We start from the raw sequence: 14,636 nt of genomic DNA, 5'->3' as shown, positions 1-14,636 counted from the left end.
TAGTATTGTTGATAGTATTTTTGTTTACATCTCAAAACACTTAATAATACCGAAATTTAGTTGATTTTTTGTATAATTTCTGTTATCTTTTGTGAGATTGTGATTTTTTTGCGATTCTTTCCATCAAAAGTGAAGAAAAAATTAAAATGTTGGCCTATTTTCCTTATTAATTAAAAAAAAAACAAGTTTCTTTTTAACGGAAAGTAAGGAGCGATATTAAACCTTAAAACGAACAGAAATTACTTCGTATATGAAAGGGGCTGCTTCCTCATCAACGCCCCGCTCTTTACGCTAAAGTTTGACTCTTTTTCTTAACTCTACTTTTTAAAACAGCGTAAAGAGCGGGGTCAGATTTTTGGCTACTTAAAAAGGGCACTAGAAATTTTCATTTCCGTTAGAATGAGCCCTCTCGCAATATTCTAGGACCACTGGGTCAATACGATCACCCCTGGGAAAAAAAACAAAAAACAAACAAACAAACAAATAAACACGCATCCGTGATCTGCCTTCTGGCAAAAAATACAAAATTCTACATTTTTGTAGATAGGATCTCTGATACGCTGAATCTCATGGTGTGATTTTCGTTAAGATTCTGTGACTTTTAGGGGTTGTTTTCCCCTATTTTCTAAAATAAGGCAAATTTTCTCAGGCTCGTAACTTTTGAGGGGTAAGACTAAACTTGATTAAACTTATATATTTAAAATCAGCATTAAAATGCGATTCTATTGATGTAGCTACTGATGTCAAAATTCCATTTTTTAGAGTTTTGGTTACTATTGAGTCGGGTCGCTCCTTACTACAGTTCGTTACCACGAACTGTTTGATTTTCCTTTTCCCCTTTTCCGCACAAAAGCGGTTGAATTCGTAATTATTAGTCATTTTAGGATGATTTGTGACCAATTTAGACTAGTTACATATTAGGATTAGTATAATATACTAACATTCAGTTATATCTTTAGCTATATATATATACATTTAGTTTCATTTTAAGCTATATATTTAGCTATATGTTTACGTATTTAATTATATATTTAGTTATATATGTAGTTAAATATTAAATTTAAATATTTACCTGTATTTTTGGTTAGATATTTAAATTAGTTACTCATCTAGATTAATAAACATATTTATCTATATATATAAAAATAAGTTGTCTGTCTGTGGATCTGTGGATCAGGTGACGTCATGTTTTTGTGTCGGCTGACGTCATGAAATTAGTTGTTAGGTGACGTCATGTTTCTGTGTCGGCTGACGTCATGAAATTAGTTGTCGTCATTTTTGCTTTGACGGTGACGTCATTCAAGTTATATAAGACATATGTTCACGTAGAAATCTATTAATGTTTAAGTTTACAATGACTGATGAAGATGCTCAAAGAGTCTATGCCAAAAAACTTGCTGCTGATAGTTCCTCGGCACGCTTTCTTTTCTGACTTTCTCTATCAGCAGCAAGTTTTTTGGCATAGACTCTTTGAGCATCTTCATCAGTCATTGTAAACTTAAACATTAATAGATTTCTACGCGAACATATGTCTTATATAACTTGAATGACGTCACCGTCAAAGCAAAAATGACGGCAACTAATTTCATGACTTAATTTCAGAACTTAATTTCTGTGTTGACTGACGTCATGAAATTAGTTGTCGTCATTTTTGTTATGACGATGCTTAGTATATTGTAAAACACATTAATTTGGTTAATAATATACCATTTAAAACACCAAAATGAATATGCTGGAGTAGTCACTCGGTGAGAGAGTGTGTCAGAACGGAGAATGAAGGTCCCAGGTTCAAATCCTGGTTAGGCTAAAAAAGGTAAAAATCTAAAAACTAAAAAAAACTGAAAAAACTAAAAAAGGCAAAAACTACAAAAAAAACTAAAAACTAATAAAAAAAAAATTAAGAATAAAAATAAAAAAAAATAAAAAAGATAAAAACTAAAAATGACGACCGGGACACAGGGAATATAAATGACACAACTACAACGGGGACGCCGGGGGGCACAGGGGGATATAAATGACGACCGGGACACCGGGACACAAGGAATATAAATGACGCCCGGGACACTCAAAGAGAAATCAGAGACTAGGACACCGGGACACAAATGACGACCGGGACACAGGGAATATAAATGACGACCGGGACACAGGGACATAACTACAAAGGGGACGCCGGGGTGCACAGGGGGATATATAAATGACGATGGCGACTCAGGGAATGGTCGATTAGCAATCACCATCAACAAAGCTCAAGGGCAATCATTAGAATCATGAGGTATAGATCTGAATACGGATTGTTTTCCCATTGACCATCATATGTTGCATGTTCAAGAGTCGGTAAACCTGGCAATCTATTTATATGCACAGACAATGGGACAGCAAAGAATGTTGTATATTCGCAAGTTTTACGTAGTTAAAAACATATATATATATAAATACTAGCTGTTGGGGTGGCGCTTCGCGCCACCCCAACACCTAGTTGGTGGGGGCGCTTCGCGCCCCCCCAAGCCCCCCCGCGCGCGTAAGTCGTTACGCGCGCGGGTTTTAACTACGTAAAACTTGCGAATATACAACATTCTTTGCTGTTCCATTGTCTTTGCATATAAATAGATTGTCAGGTTTACCGACTCTTGAACATGCAACATATAATGGTCCATGGGAAAACAATCTGTATTCAGATCTATACCTCATGATTCTAATGATTGCCCTTGAGCTTTGTTGATGGTGATTGCTAATCGACCATTCCCTGTCCCGGTGTCCCGGTCGTCATTTAGATCCCCCTGTTTCCCCCGGTGTCCCCGTTGTAGTTGTGTTTCTTTTTAGTTTTTTTGTCCCGGTCGTCATTTATATCCCCCTGTTTCCCCCGGTGTCCCCGTTGTAGTTGTGTCCCTGTGTCCCCGTCGTCATTTATATTCCCTGTGTCCCGGTCGTCATTTGTATCCCGGTGTACCGGTCTGTATATACATTCGTTTTTTAGTTTTGTTTTTCTCCTTTATTTTTTTCCTTTTTTTTTTCTTTTTTAGTTTATTTAGATTTTTAGATTTTTTAGTTTTTTTATTAGTTTTTAGTTTTTTTTTTCTTTTTAGTTTTTTTGTAGTTTTTTCCTTCTTTTTAGTTTTGTTAGTTTTTTTTTACTTATGTCCTGGTCGTCATTTATACTCCCTGTGTCCCGGTGCTTTGTTGATTGCTAATCGAACATTCCTTTTGTCCTGGTCGCTTTCTCTTTGAGTGTCGTCATTTATTTTTTTCTTTTTTAGTTCTTTTAGTTTTTACCTTTTTTAGTTTTTTTTAGTTTTTTAGATGAAAATTTTTTTTAGTTTTTTCCTTTTTTTCTTTTTAGTTTTTTATTGGTTTTTACCTTTATTTTAGCTTATTTTTCAGTTTTTTCCTTTTTTTTAGTTTTTTTTTATTTTTTATTTTTTTTAGTTTTTTACCTTTTTTTATTTTTTTTAGTTTTTTTAGTTTTTTTAGTTTTTTAGCTTTTTTACTTTTTTTATTAGTTTTTAGTTTTTTTGTAGTTTTTGCCTTTTTTTAGTTTTTTCAGTTTTTTTTTTAGTTTTTTATTGGTTTTTACCTTTATTTTAGCTTATTTTTCAGTTTTTTCCTTTTTTTTAGTTTTTTTTAGTTTTTAGTTTTTTACCTTTTTTTAGTTTTTTTAGTTTTTTTAGTTTTTTAGCTTTTTTATTTTTTTTATTAGTTTTTAGTTTTTTTTTGTAGTTTTTGCCTTTTTTTTAGTTTTTTTAGTTTTTTAGCTTTTTTATTAGTTTTTAGTTTTTTTTGTAGTTTTTGCCTTTTTTTAGTTTTTTTAGTTTTTTATTTTTTTTATTAGTTTTTAGTTTTTTTTGTAGTTTTTGCCTTTTTTTAGTTTTTTCAGTTTTGACGTCACCTGATCCAGTTTTTTCAGGTGACGTCACCTGATCCACGATCCACAGATCCACAGACAACTTATTTTTATATATATAGATAGTTTTTTTTTTACTTATGTCCTGGTCGTCATTTATACTCCCTGTGTCCCGGTGCTTTGTTGATTGCTAATCGAACATTCCTTTTGTCCTGGTCGCTTTCTCTTTGAGTGTCGTCATTTATTTTTTTCTTTTTTAGTTCTTTTAGTTTTTACCTTTTTTAGTTTTTTTTAGTTTTTTAGATGAAATTTTTTTTTAGTTTTTTCCTTTTTTTCTTTTTAGTTTTTTATTGGTTTTTACCTTTATTTTAGCTTATTTTTCAGTTTTTTCCTTTTTTTAGTTTTTTTTTTATTTTTTATCTTTTTTAGTTTTTTACCTTTTTTTAGTTTTTTTAGTTTTTTAGTTTTTTAGCTTTTTTACTTTTTTTATTAGTTTTTAGTTTTTTTTGTAGTTTTTGCCTTTTTTTAGATTTTTCAGTTTTTTTTTAGTTTTTTATTGGTTTTTACCTTTATTTTAGCTTATTTTTCAGTTTTTTCCTTTTTTTAGTTTTTTTTAGTTTTTAGTTTTTTTTAGTTTTTTACCTTTTTTTAGTTTTTTTAGTTTTTTTAGTTTTTTAGCTTTTTTATTTTTTTTATTAGTTTTTAGTTTTTTTTGTAGTTGTTGCCTTTTTTTAGTTTTTTTTAGTTTTTTAGCTTTTTTATTAGTTTTTAGTTTTTTTTGTAGTTTTTGCCTTTTTTTAGTTTTTTTAGTTTTTTAGCTTTTTTATTTTTTTATTAGTTTTTAGTTTTTTTTTGTAGTTTTTGCCTTTTTTTAGTTTTTTCAATTGCCTTTTTTTTAGTTTTTTTAGTTTTTTAGCTTTTTTATTTTTTTTATTAGTTTTTAGTTTTTTTTTGTAGTTTTTGCCTTTTTTTAGTTTTTTCAGTTTTGACGTCACCTGATCCAGTTTTTTCAGGTGACGTCACCTGATCCATCCACAGATCCACAGACAACTTATTTTTATATATATAGATATAGCGCCCCCACCAACTAGGTGTTGGGGTGGCGCGAAGCGCCACCCCAACAGCTAGTTAATTATAAAAATAATGATGTATTTTGGAACACACCCAAAAGCTGGATGACTTATTTGTTAACAGTTTAGATTGGTTGTTCTCATTAATAGAATCAAATTTTGATTGTTGTTGCAACTTTTCTTGTTGCCTGATCGAAAATTTAAATTTTTACAAGAAATATAGGAAAAAGTTATAAGTATTCAAACGTACGTTGTCGTAAAGCTTATGTTGTCGTAATGTCCTACAATTTCTTTCAGTGGCAGACCTAAAGCGTGGAATGCTTAGAGTCAGGCACAAAACGGAGGGTTGGGGTTTGAACCCATGTCCTCACGATGTCTCAAGATTATCTTAGGAACTACTCTCAAAATATTTTTAGCGTTAACTAGAAAATTCTATTCTTTTTTACTTTTGAAGCAGAATCCCTCGAAATGCTGCCCCTCCCCCAAAGAAATTCATTTGCTCCTAAGGGAATAGAGTAATTTTAATTAAGACGGTATCATGAGATTTTCCAGGGGTGGAGAATCTCCCCTGAAACCCAGTTTCTGTTTTGCAGACGACCTAAAGGAAACAGTTTAAGGAACGAAGGAAGCTAATATTCTCTTTTCCTCAGCATCTTGTATTTTTACAGGAGACCTGGCATAAAAGATTTTGTACGGAAAAGTAATGGGACTTCGATTGTAAGAAATGAGCTGTTCTTGTAACAACACAATAAAAGGAGAGGTAAAATAATAGAATTCAAACGAGTTGGAAAACGCAAGTAAAAAAAAAAAATACAAACAAGTGGAATAAAACCAAAAATAGGGAAAACACGTGAAGCCTAAAGAAATTTGGATTGTTAAAGTCATCCCAAGGCGTCCACTAATTCATGGAGTGGCATAGATACTTTATTCCTTTCATATTCGTTTATTCCTTTATTCCTTTCTTTTAATCCTTTATTCCTTTCATTATTCTTTTCATAGATACTTTATTCCTTCCATATTCGATTCGAAAACAATAGGATATTAATTATGGACAGCTCACTGATAATTTTTGTAAGCTTATTAAAACTCCAAGATAAAATCAAGGGTTAATTTTATCTGCTTAAAATAAATTTTGAATGCCACTACGATTCAAAAGAAGCCTTTTTTTAACAGTTTGTAAACCATTTAAAGCGACTTTAAATATTTGCCTTTAAAGCGACCACTTTCAGACTGCTCCTCTTATGGTGGTCTGCAGAGCCATCTAGACTTTTTGGATTTTTCTCTTGCACCGTTAGGTTTTACATTTCGTATAAAAAAAATTTCTTATTTACATTTGAAAACTCTTTCGCCCCAATTGACGGTATGCTGTTTTTCTACAATCCTAGTATTGTAGTTTTTAATGTAAGACAATAATTTTACTTCAATAACTGTGTTTCAGTTTCATTCATCTTGAAATTATGTTTAGAATTTTCTTTACAGTTTTTGAATTGAAAAATAAGTTGAAAAGGCCCAGAAGTATTCAGAAACAAATGTTCTAGGCCAGTTTAGGTCATACTTTAACAAAAGGGTTAGGTAATTTCAAATTTCCGATTAGGTGTATTGTATACAAATATTTCACCCTCACGGTGTACGTGACGGATGATGGCTTGTTGCAAATCACATGCGTCAAAGATAAAATCAGATTGGAATCAATTTTCAATTAACACCCTTTGAACCAAACATCATGCTGAACCTATTCTTATAAGGTAACTTTGGCCTTTCAGTAGGGGATTAGTTGAAATTGATCACTGCTAACGCCATTGAAAGTGGGGTCTATTCAGTCAAGTTGGAAATATTCAAACCTAAGCTAAATATAAATCTGTTTAAATGCAGATTTCAATTAAAGTCCTATGACTTTGAACTTAAATCTTATGAATGATGTCCAATATATTTTTCTGGTACTAAAAATAAATTCTGAGGAAATTGTCCATTTTGGTTAAAAAAATCAACTTTGAGCATTGCCGGGTAAATCCGACAGGATACGCAGCCCACCCTTGAACAAGTCCCTTCGTCCATGTACGAGATATAATTAGAAGGCATTTCAGTGATTTTTATACCTTATATACAACCAAGGCCATATTCAGGGGTGCATTAGGGGTTTTGACATCCATTCGTTTCTTAAAACGTTTGTTCTACGCGTAAAAACGTAACAAAAATGAATTTAAACATATTTTTGGTGCGCTACCCCCCTCACCCCCAAAATTACATTCCCCCTTGGAAAAATTCTGCATGCGATCTTGCCCCAACAGTCGATATTTGCTGTTTTGCAAGTATTTTACTGGTATGTGAAACTTACAGCGCTTTTTGCGATGGCCTGTTAAAAAAAAAAAAAAAACAATAAAAAGCCACTAGTGCAAATAACAGTGGAGCATCGTTGAGTGGAGCTAAAAACAATTAAAAACAAGCTTGTTTTCAGTCTATTGGAACTTGGTTCTCCATTAAAGTTCTAATTCTCTAAAGTTCTAAGTCAAATATGGCGTTCCAAAGTAGTTTTCTAGAAACGGGAATACATTACGAAAAGAATTGACTATTCAGAATTAAAAGAACGACCTTAAGAGAGCTGGGTGGACCAGGGAGGATACCCACTCTTCCTTTGACTCTGGCACATGTGCATGAATTTTTTGGGAGGGGGAGGATAAGAAAAAACTACAACAAATTATCCCATGCATCACAATTAGACTAAGAGGCACCCATAAATTCAAAAACATAAGATCCCAGGGGAGGGGGTGAAGACTTTCATCTTCTAGCGTTTCCTGTCGAGTTTATTTTACCGTGTGCATCTATGAGACATTAGAGGAGTCATCCATGTCAAGTCGTGTCTTAAAAGTAATAAAAGGGCCAGTCGCGAATATATAATGAGGGGCGAAGCTGGCTTATGACGCCGGCTAGTGAAATAGGCCCAAATTTCGACTGAAAAACTAAGTTTTTTAAATTGACTGAGGTTCTGTTGCCCTAGCCGAAATACCACAATAAATTTGTATTTATTGCCATGGAAAACTATAAACAAAAGTAAAACTTACTTTTAGAGTAAAGAAAACACTACAATTTCTAGGGTACTTTAAAGCCAAGAGTGCGGTGCTTTGACATACTGGCTTTTCAAAACCAATTTGAATTTGACACCTAGAATCAATAGCCAAAAATACTTTCCACTAGTGGTCTGGATTTGCTTTTCAAACCAACCCAGATCTTGTCCTCTGATAAATACCGACAAGGTGGTTTCCGGCTAGTCCCTAATATCAGACGGTAAGCTAGGCTGGCTGCAATAGCCAACTCGCAATAACACCCTATAATAAGAATATGTTCAGATTCAAAAGGTAAAATTTTGTTTGATATTAAACAGGCTTTCATTCACCACCAAAGCCGTATCCAGGATTTTATTTGAGAAAGGAGTGTTTTATTCGGGGAGGGGGAAGAGTTTACAGAAGAAATACGTCAACATTTGCTTATCTACATTTTTTGCTACCTTTTTACGTGTCAAACAATTTTTTTGTTGGGGGGAGGGGGACGAAACCGGTAAGGCCACCCCTAGGTATGGTATTGTTCACGACTTGCTGTGTTTGAGAAGGCAAAAAGTGATTATAAGCTATTATTACCTTTGCTTTCTTCTTTCTTCATTTTTTTAGCTGTTTTTCTTGTGATAGCTATACTGTTCTAAAGGGGGGGGGGGGTGGATCAAGTGACTCTGAAAGTAATTTCACAGGGAAGCATAATTATAATTTCCCTTTGAGTATTATTTGGTTCGGTTAAGGAAATACGAAAACCAACAAACATCTTTCAGAAGATATAAGCATTTTAATTATGCTGCTGGATCGAGAAAACAAAATTATTTTGATCGGGGCACGGGAAATTTCTGTATAATTTAGTGCACTATTATGAAAATTTCTTTAGAAAGTATTTCTTTTTTGTATTGCTGCTCGGGAATAGGGTTTATCCCCTTGGCATGGAAGTGCAATTGTGATTTTTTCTTAGACAAAGGCTTGAAATAAATCCTGACTCCATTTCAGCTAAACTTGACGGAGTTAAAACTTACATGAGAATGAGACGTGTGCCAAACCACTTGCAAAACAAGGTCATTCGCTGGTTTGATTACCTTTGGCTGACCCATAAAAGCTCAGACGAAGAGAAAGCTGTTGGTGGTCTTCCGGGTAAGTTTAGTGGTAGTTAACGACTAAATAGTTGAATAATGATAGTACGTGAAATTAAAATTTTTCAGGGAATTTACATAGCCAACCAACATTTGAGCTATATTCTGTGATGCCGCTACTTATAAGCTCAAGTTGCCTAGCATCAGCAGCAAAAACAAGCATATGACAATCGCCTTTTCATTTTTAAATTTATTGCAATTTTTAAAAAATTTATTAAATTTTTGAAGATTGCTCCAAGGAAGGCTTTGAGCATTTTCTAGGAGGTAATAACACTAGCTTTATAGAACTTCTTTTAGACTGTATAAAACATACCTTCTATGTCTTGGGTTTCTTATAACACTGACACACGTGAAAGATAAAACCTGTGTTCCAGAACTCAGTATTATTAATGATCAGTGTTCCCCCTGACAATTCCTCTTCATTGGGGAATAGAGTCCATCAATCAGAAAACACGACAATGCACTGAATCTATAAGCTCGAACATCGATTTCTTTCAAACATCTTGCTTTCCAGAATTGAATTAATCCCATACAGAATAAAATTGTTCCTTATGCTACATTTATATAAATTACCTAATCAAATAATACCGATTAAATAAGCACAGAGTCGGAAAAGGACATGCAAAGGTATGTCCTCCCCCTGTATAATTTCTCCCCTCAACAATTCTACCAGCGGAAGGTTTTCCCCACGTGTAAAAATAACAACGGTATTTTGAAATTTAAAAAAGTATTAAGGAATACCAAATTCGGAGGGTTTATTCAAAAAGAAATTTTATCATTCCGGAAGTGTGTTTAATGACATAATACTTAATTAATAAACCCGTTAATCGAATATCCAGAAAGTATTAATAATTTGACTGAAAATAACTGTCAATTCTTTTGTTCTGAACCCTCATTTTCACTTAAATCCATTTAACTCAACCCCCGTTTAACTCAACACCCATGCTACTGAATCTGCGTTTAGTAGAACACTGTGGAACTGAACCCATTTGACTTAATCTTCGTGCAAATAAACCTCATTCACCCAAACTCTCATGCAACTCAACCCTCGTTTAAATGAACCGTATTTAAATTAACCTCTGCAATTGAATCCCAGTTTATTTGACCCTTCGTTTAACACAATTTCCATTTAACTGAACCCCCATTCAACTCAAACTCATTCAGCTCTAACCCATGCTGCTCAACCCTCATTGAACTTGACCCCCGTGCAACTGAGTCTTCGTTTAACGGAACCGCGTGTAATTGAACCATTTAACTTAACCTTTGTTCAACTCAATCCCCGATGAACCTTCATGCAGCTCAACCCCGTTTAACTGAACCATTGTTTAACTCAGCACCCGTGCAACTCAACCACGATTTAACTCAATCCCTATTTCAAACAATCCCATTTAATAGAGCCACTTTTCAAGTAAATCCTCATTCAACTCAGCCCACGTGTAAATCAAATTTCAAATAACCCAGTTTTTCGACTCAACACTCGTGCAACTGAACTTTCTGGTAACTCAACTCCTCAAATAAACAATTTAACTAAAAAAAGTAATTCAGCCCGTTTTGTTGGAAGCGATAAAAGTCGACTCGAATGAAATGGTTTTAATTCATTAGTTAATTCTTATTTAAGGGATTTTAATGCAGCTTAAATGCGATACTATTCCTCCTCCTCCCTCTACAAACAAAATTTATTCTTCTGATCTTACATATTTAAAATTAGCAAAGCCTTTCGTGCCCAGGGGTCAAACACACTGAAATCTCTTGATTGCGGTAATAGCTGCAACTTAGTACAGAGAAAACCACTACTCATATTAGCCAAAAGCTTAAAAACATGTTAAAACAAGAGCTAAGAGCTCATATGGCACTTGTGACGAGGCAAGAAGAGCTAAGAGCCAAGAAATCATATGGTATGAGCTTTAACAAAATTCTATGAATCAATAGATTGATTTAAAAGGAAAATAAGAGGCTTAATGCCGGTCAGGATTTAAAATAAAAGCTCTGAGTCACGGTGTCCTTCTAAATATCAATATTCATTAAGGTCTGATCACCCACTCGTACATTATAAGTACCAAATTTTTTCTAATTTTTCCTCTCCCTTTAGCCCCCCAGATGGTTGAATCTGGAAAAACGACTTTATCAAGTCAATTTTTGTGGCTCCCTGACACGCCTACCATTTTTATAGTACGTCCAGAAGCACCAAATTCGCCAAATCACTGAGCCCCTCCCCTCAACTCCCCCAAAGAGAGCGAATCCAGTATGGTTCCGTCAATCACGTATCAAGGACATTTGCTTATTCTTTCCACCAAGCCTCTTCCCGATTCCTCCACTCCAAGTGTTTTCCCAGATTCCTCCCTCCAACTCCCCCAATGTCAAAAGATCTGGTCGGGATTTGAAATAAGAGCTCTGAGACATGAATTCCTTCTAAATATCAAATTTCATTAAGATCCGATCACCTATTCGTAAGATAAAAATACCCCAATTTTCACGTTTTCCAAGAATTTGGGTTTCCCCCTCCACCTCCCCCCCAATGTCACAGGATCTAGTCGGAATTTAAAATTAGAGCTTTAAAGCACAAGATCCTTCTAAATATCAAATTTCATTAAGATCTGGTCACCCTTTCGTAAGTTACAAATACCTCAATTTTCAAAATTACCCCCGCCCCAACTCCACAAAATAGAGCAGATCCAGTCCGATTATGTCAGTCACGTATCTTAGACAGGTTTTTAATCTTTCCCATCCAGTTTCATCCTGATCGCTCCGCTTTAAGTATTTTCTATGATTTCCGGTACCCTCAATTGCCCCCCCCCCAATTACGCTTGATCCGGTTGAGATTAAAAATAAGAGATCTGAGTTACAAGATCCTTCTAAATATGAAATTTCATGAAGATCCGATCACTCCTTCGTAAGTTAAAATACGTCTATTTTTCTAATTTTTCAGAATTAAGCCCCCCCCCCCCCAATAGAGCGGATCCATTCCAATTATGTAAATCAAGCATCTAAGACTTCTTCTTATTTTCCCCACCAAGTTTCATCCCGATCCCTCCAATCTAAGCGTTTTCCATCATTTTAAGTTCCCCCACCCCAAAGTCCCCCCTTTGTCACCAGATACGGTCGGGACTTAAAGTAAGAGCTTTGAGACACGATATCGTTATAAATATCAAATTTCATTGAGATCCAATCACCCGTTCGTAAGTTAAAAATACCTCATTTTTTCTAATTTTTCAGAATAAACCCCCCCCCCCTCCAACTACCCCAAAGAGAGCGGATCCGGCTATGTCAATCATGTATCTTGGACTTGTGCTTATTTTTCCCACCAAGTTTCATCCCGATCCCTCCACTCTAAGTGTTTTCTAAGTTTTAGGTTTCCCCCTCCCAACTCCCCCCCAATGTCACCCAGATCTGGCCGGGATTTAAAATAAGAGCTCTGAGACACGACATCCTTCTAAATATCAAATTTCATTGAGATCCGATCACCCGTTCGTAAGTTAAAAATACCTCATTTTTTTAGTTCTTCAGAATTCCCCCCCCCCCAATTACCTCAAAGAGAGCAGATCTGTTCCGGTTATGTCAGTCACGTATCTTAGACAGGTTTTTATTCTTCCCATCCAGTTTCATCCTGATCTCACCGCTTTAAGTATTTTCTAAGATTTCCGGTTCCCCCCAACGCCCCCCCCCCCAATTACGCTGGATCCGGTTGAAACTTAAAATAAGAGATCTGAGTTACAAGATCCTTCTAAATATGAAGTTTCATGAAGATTCGATCAGTCCTTCGTAAGTTAAAAATACGTCATTTTTTCTAATTTTTCTGAATTAAACCCCTCCCCCCAATAGAGCGCATCCGTTCTAATTATATAAATCCCGTATCTAAGACTTCTGCTTATTTTTCCCACCAAGTTTCATCCCGATCCCTCCAATCTAAGCGTTTTCCATCATTTTAGGTTCTCCCGCCCCAAACTCCCCCCAGTGTCACTAGATCCGGTCGGGACTTAAAATAAGAGCTTTGAGACACGATATCCTTCTAAATATCAAATTTCATTTGAGATCCGATCACCCGTTCGTAAGTTAAAAACACCTCATTTTTTTAGTTTTTTAGAATTAACCCCCCCCCCCCCCACCCCCAACTACCCCAAAGAAATCAGATCCGCTCCGGTTATGTCGGTCATGTATCTTAGACAGGCTTTTGTTCTTCCAATCCGGTTTCATCCTGATCTCACCGCTTTAAGTATTTTCTAAGATTCCCAGTCCCCCCCAACTGCCCCCCAATTACGCTAGATCCGGTTGAGATTTAAAATAAGAGATCTGAGTTACGAGATCCTTCTAAATATGAAGTTTCATGAAGATCCGATCACTTTTTCGTAAGTCAAAAATACGTCATTTTTGCTAATTTGTCAGAATTAACCCCCCCCCCCAACTACCCCAAAGAGAGCGGATCCGTTTCAGTTTTCTCAATCATGTATCTAGGATTTGGAATTGTGCTTATTTTTCCCACCAAGTTTCATCCTGATCCCTCCACTCTAAGTGTTTTCCAAGATTTTAGGTTTCCCCCTCCCAACTCCCACCAATGTCACCAGATCCCGTTGGGATTTAAAATAACAGCTTTAAGACACAATATCCTTCCAAACATCAAATTTCATTAAGATCTGATCAACCGTTCGTAAGTTAAAAATACTTCAATTTTTATATTTTTCCGAATTAACACCCCCCCCCCCCTGATGGTCAAATCGGGAAACGACTATTTCTAATTTAATCTGATCCGGTCCGTGATACGCTTGCAAAATTTCATCGTCTTAGCTTACCTGGAAGTGCCTAAAGTAGCAAAACCGGGACCGACAGACCAACAGAATTTGCGATTGCTATATGTCACTTGGTTAATACCAAGTTCCATAAAAACGAAAAAACACTGTCTCTAAAAAAAAAATTGCTGTTAATGCTAATTCAGGAACGTTAGCTTTTATCTAGATTCATCTTAGTAGTAAAAGCTTATTGTGGAAAATGAATTTATGGGAATTTTTAAAAGGAGCTGGAAACTCTCATTAGTCTCATTTTCTTTTTAGTTTCTGCAGTACTAACAGGGTACCAGGACATCAAAAAGAGTTGTTTAAGGTCATTTGATAGCTAATTCTCCCATTTGCAGTTTTTTTTATAATTTTCTCATGACAACGCCATAACAAAATGCCTTGTAACCCCAAAATGTGATTTTAGTATCATTCCTGGAACGTGAAGGCTTGGAACCGTAAAAAGTGTACCACTGAATCTCCATCATCAAAAACTCTTAAGCTTAAAACCATGAGAGGATCTTTTCATGGGGGAAGAAAATTTCCATGAAGGGGGCGCTGGATTTCCCAGCATTATTTAAAAAACAATCAGAACTTAAATAAGAAAAGCAAGTCTTTCAATTGAAAATAAGGAGCTAAATTAAAACTTAAAACGAACAAAACTTATTACGTATACAAGGGTTTCACCCCTCTCTTCAATACCTCGCTTTTTACGCTGAAGTATTTTTGGTAATTTCAAACAAGCTATTTATTCTAATTAAACGGCCTTTGTCATTCAGGGG

General features: G+C 35.0%; 1 protein-coding gene across 5 annotated transcripts in view; it reads left to right on the top strand.

Annotated features, from left to right (window-relative positions):
* Positions 1 to 14,636, top strand: part of LOC136038502 (cyclic nucleotide-gated channel alpha-3-like) — a gene marked incomplete in the record, with an annotated part of 208,048 nt that overhangs the window by 108,812 nt on the left and 84,600 nt on the right. For all 5 annotated transcript variants that reach the window (XM_065721626.1, XM_065721600.1, XM_065721609.1 and 2 more), the window contains 1 exon segment: positions 8,952 to 9,092. In XM_065721626.1, coding sequence (XP_065577698.1) covers positions 8,952 to 9,092 — 141 coding nt within the window.

This window comes from Artemia franciscana, chromosome 2, assembly GCF_032884065.1.
Source record: "Artemia franciscana chromosome 2, ASM3288406v1, whole genome shotgun sequence".
NCBI lineage: Eukaryota > Metazoa > Arthropoda > Branchiopoda > Anostraca > Artemiidae > Artemia > Artemia franciscana.
The sequence above is the reverse complement of the archived record's forward strand: the minus strand, read 5'-3'. Positions and strand labels throughout refer to the sequence as shown.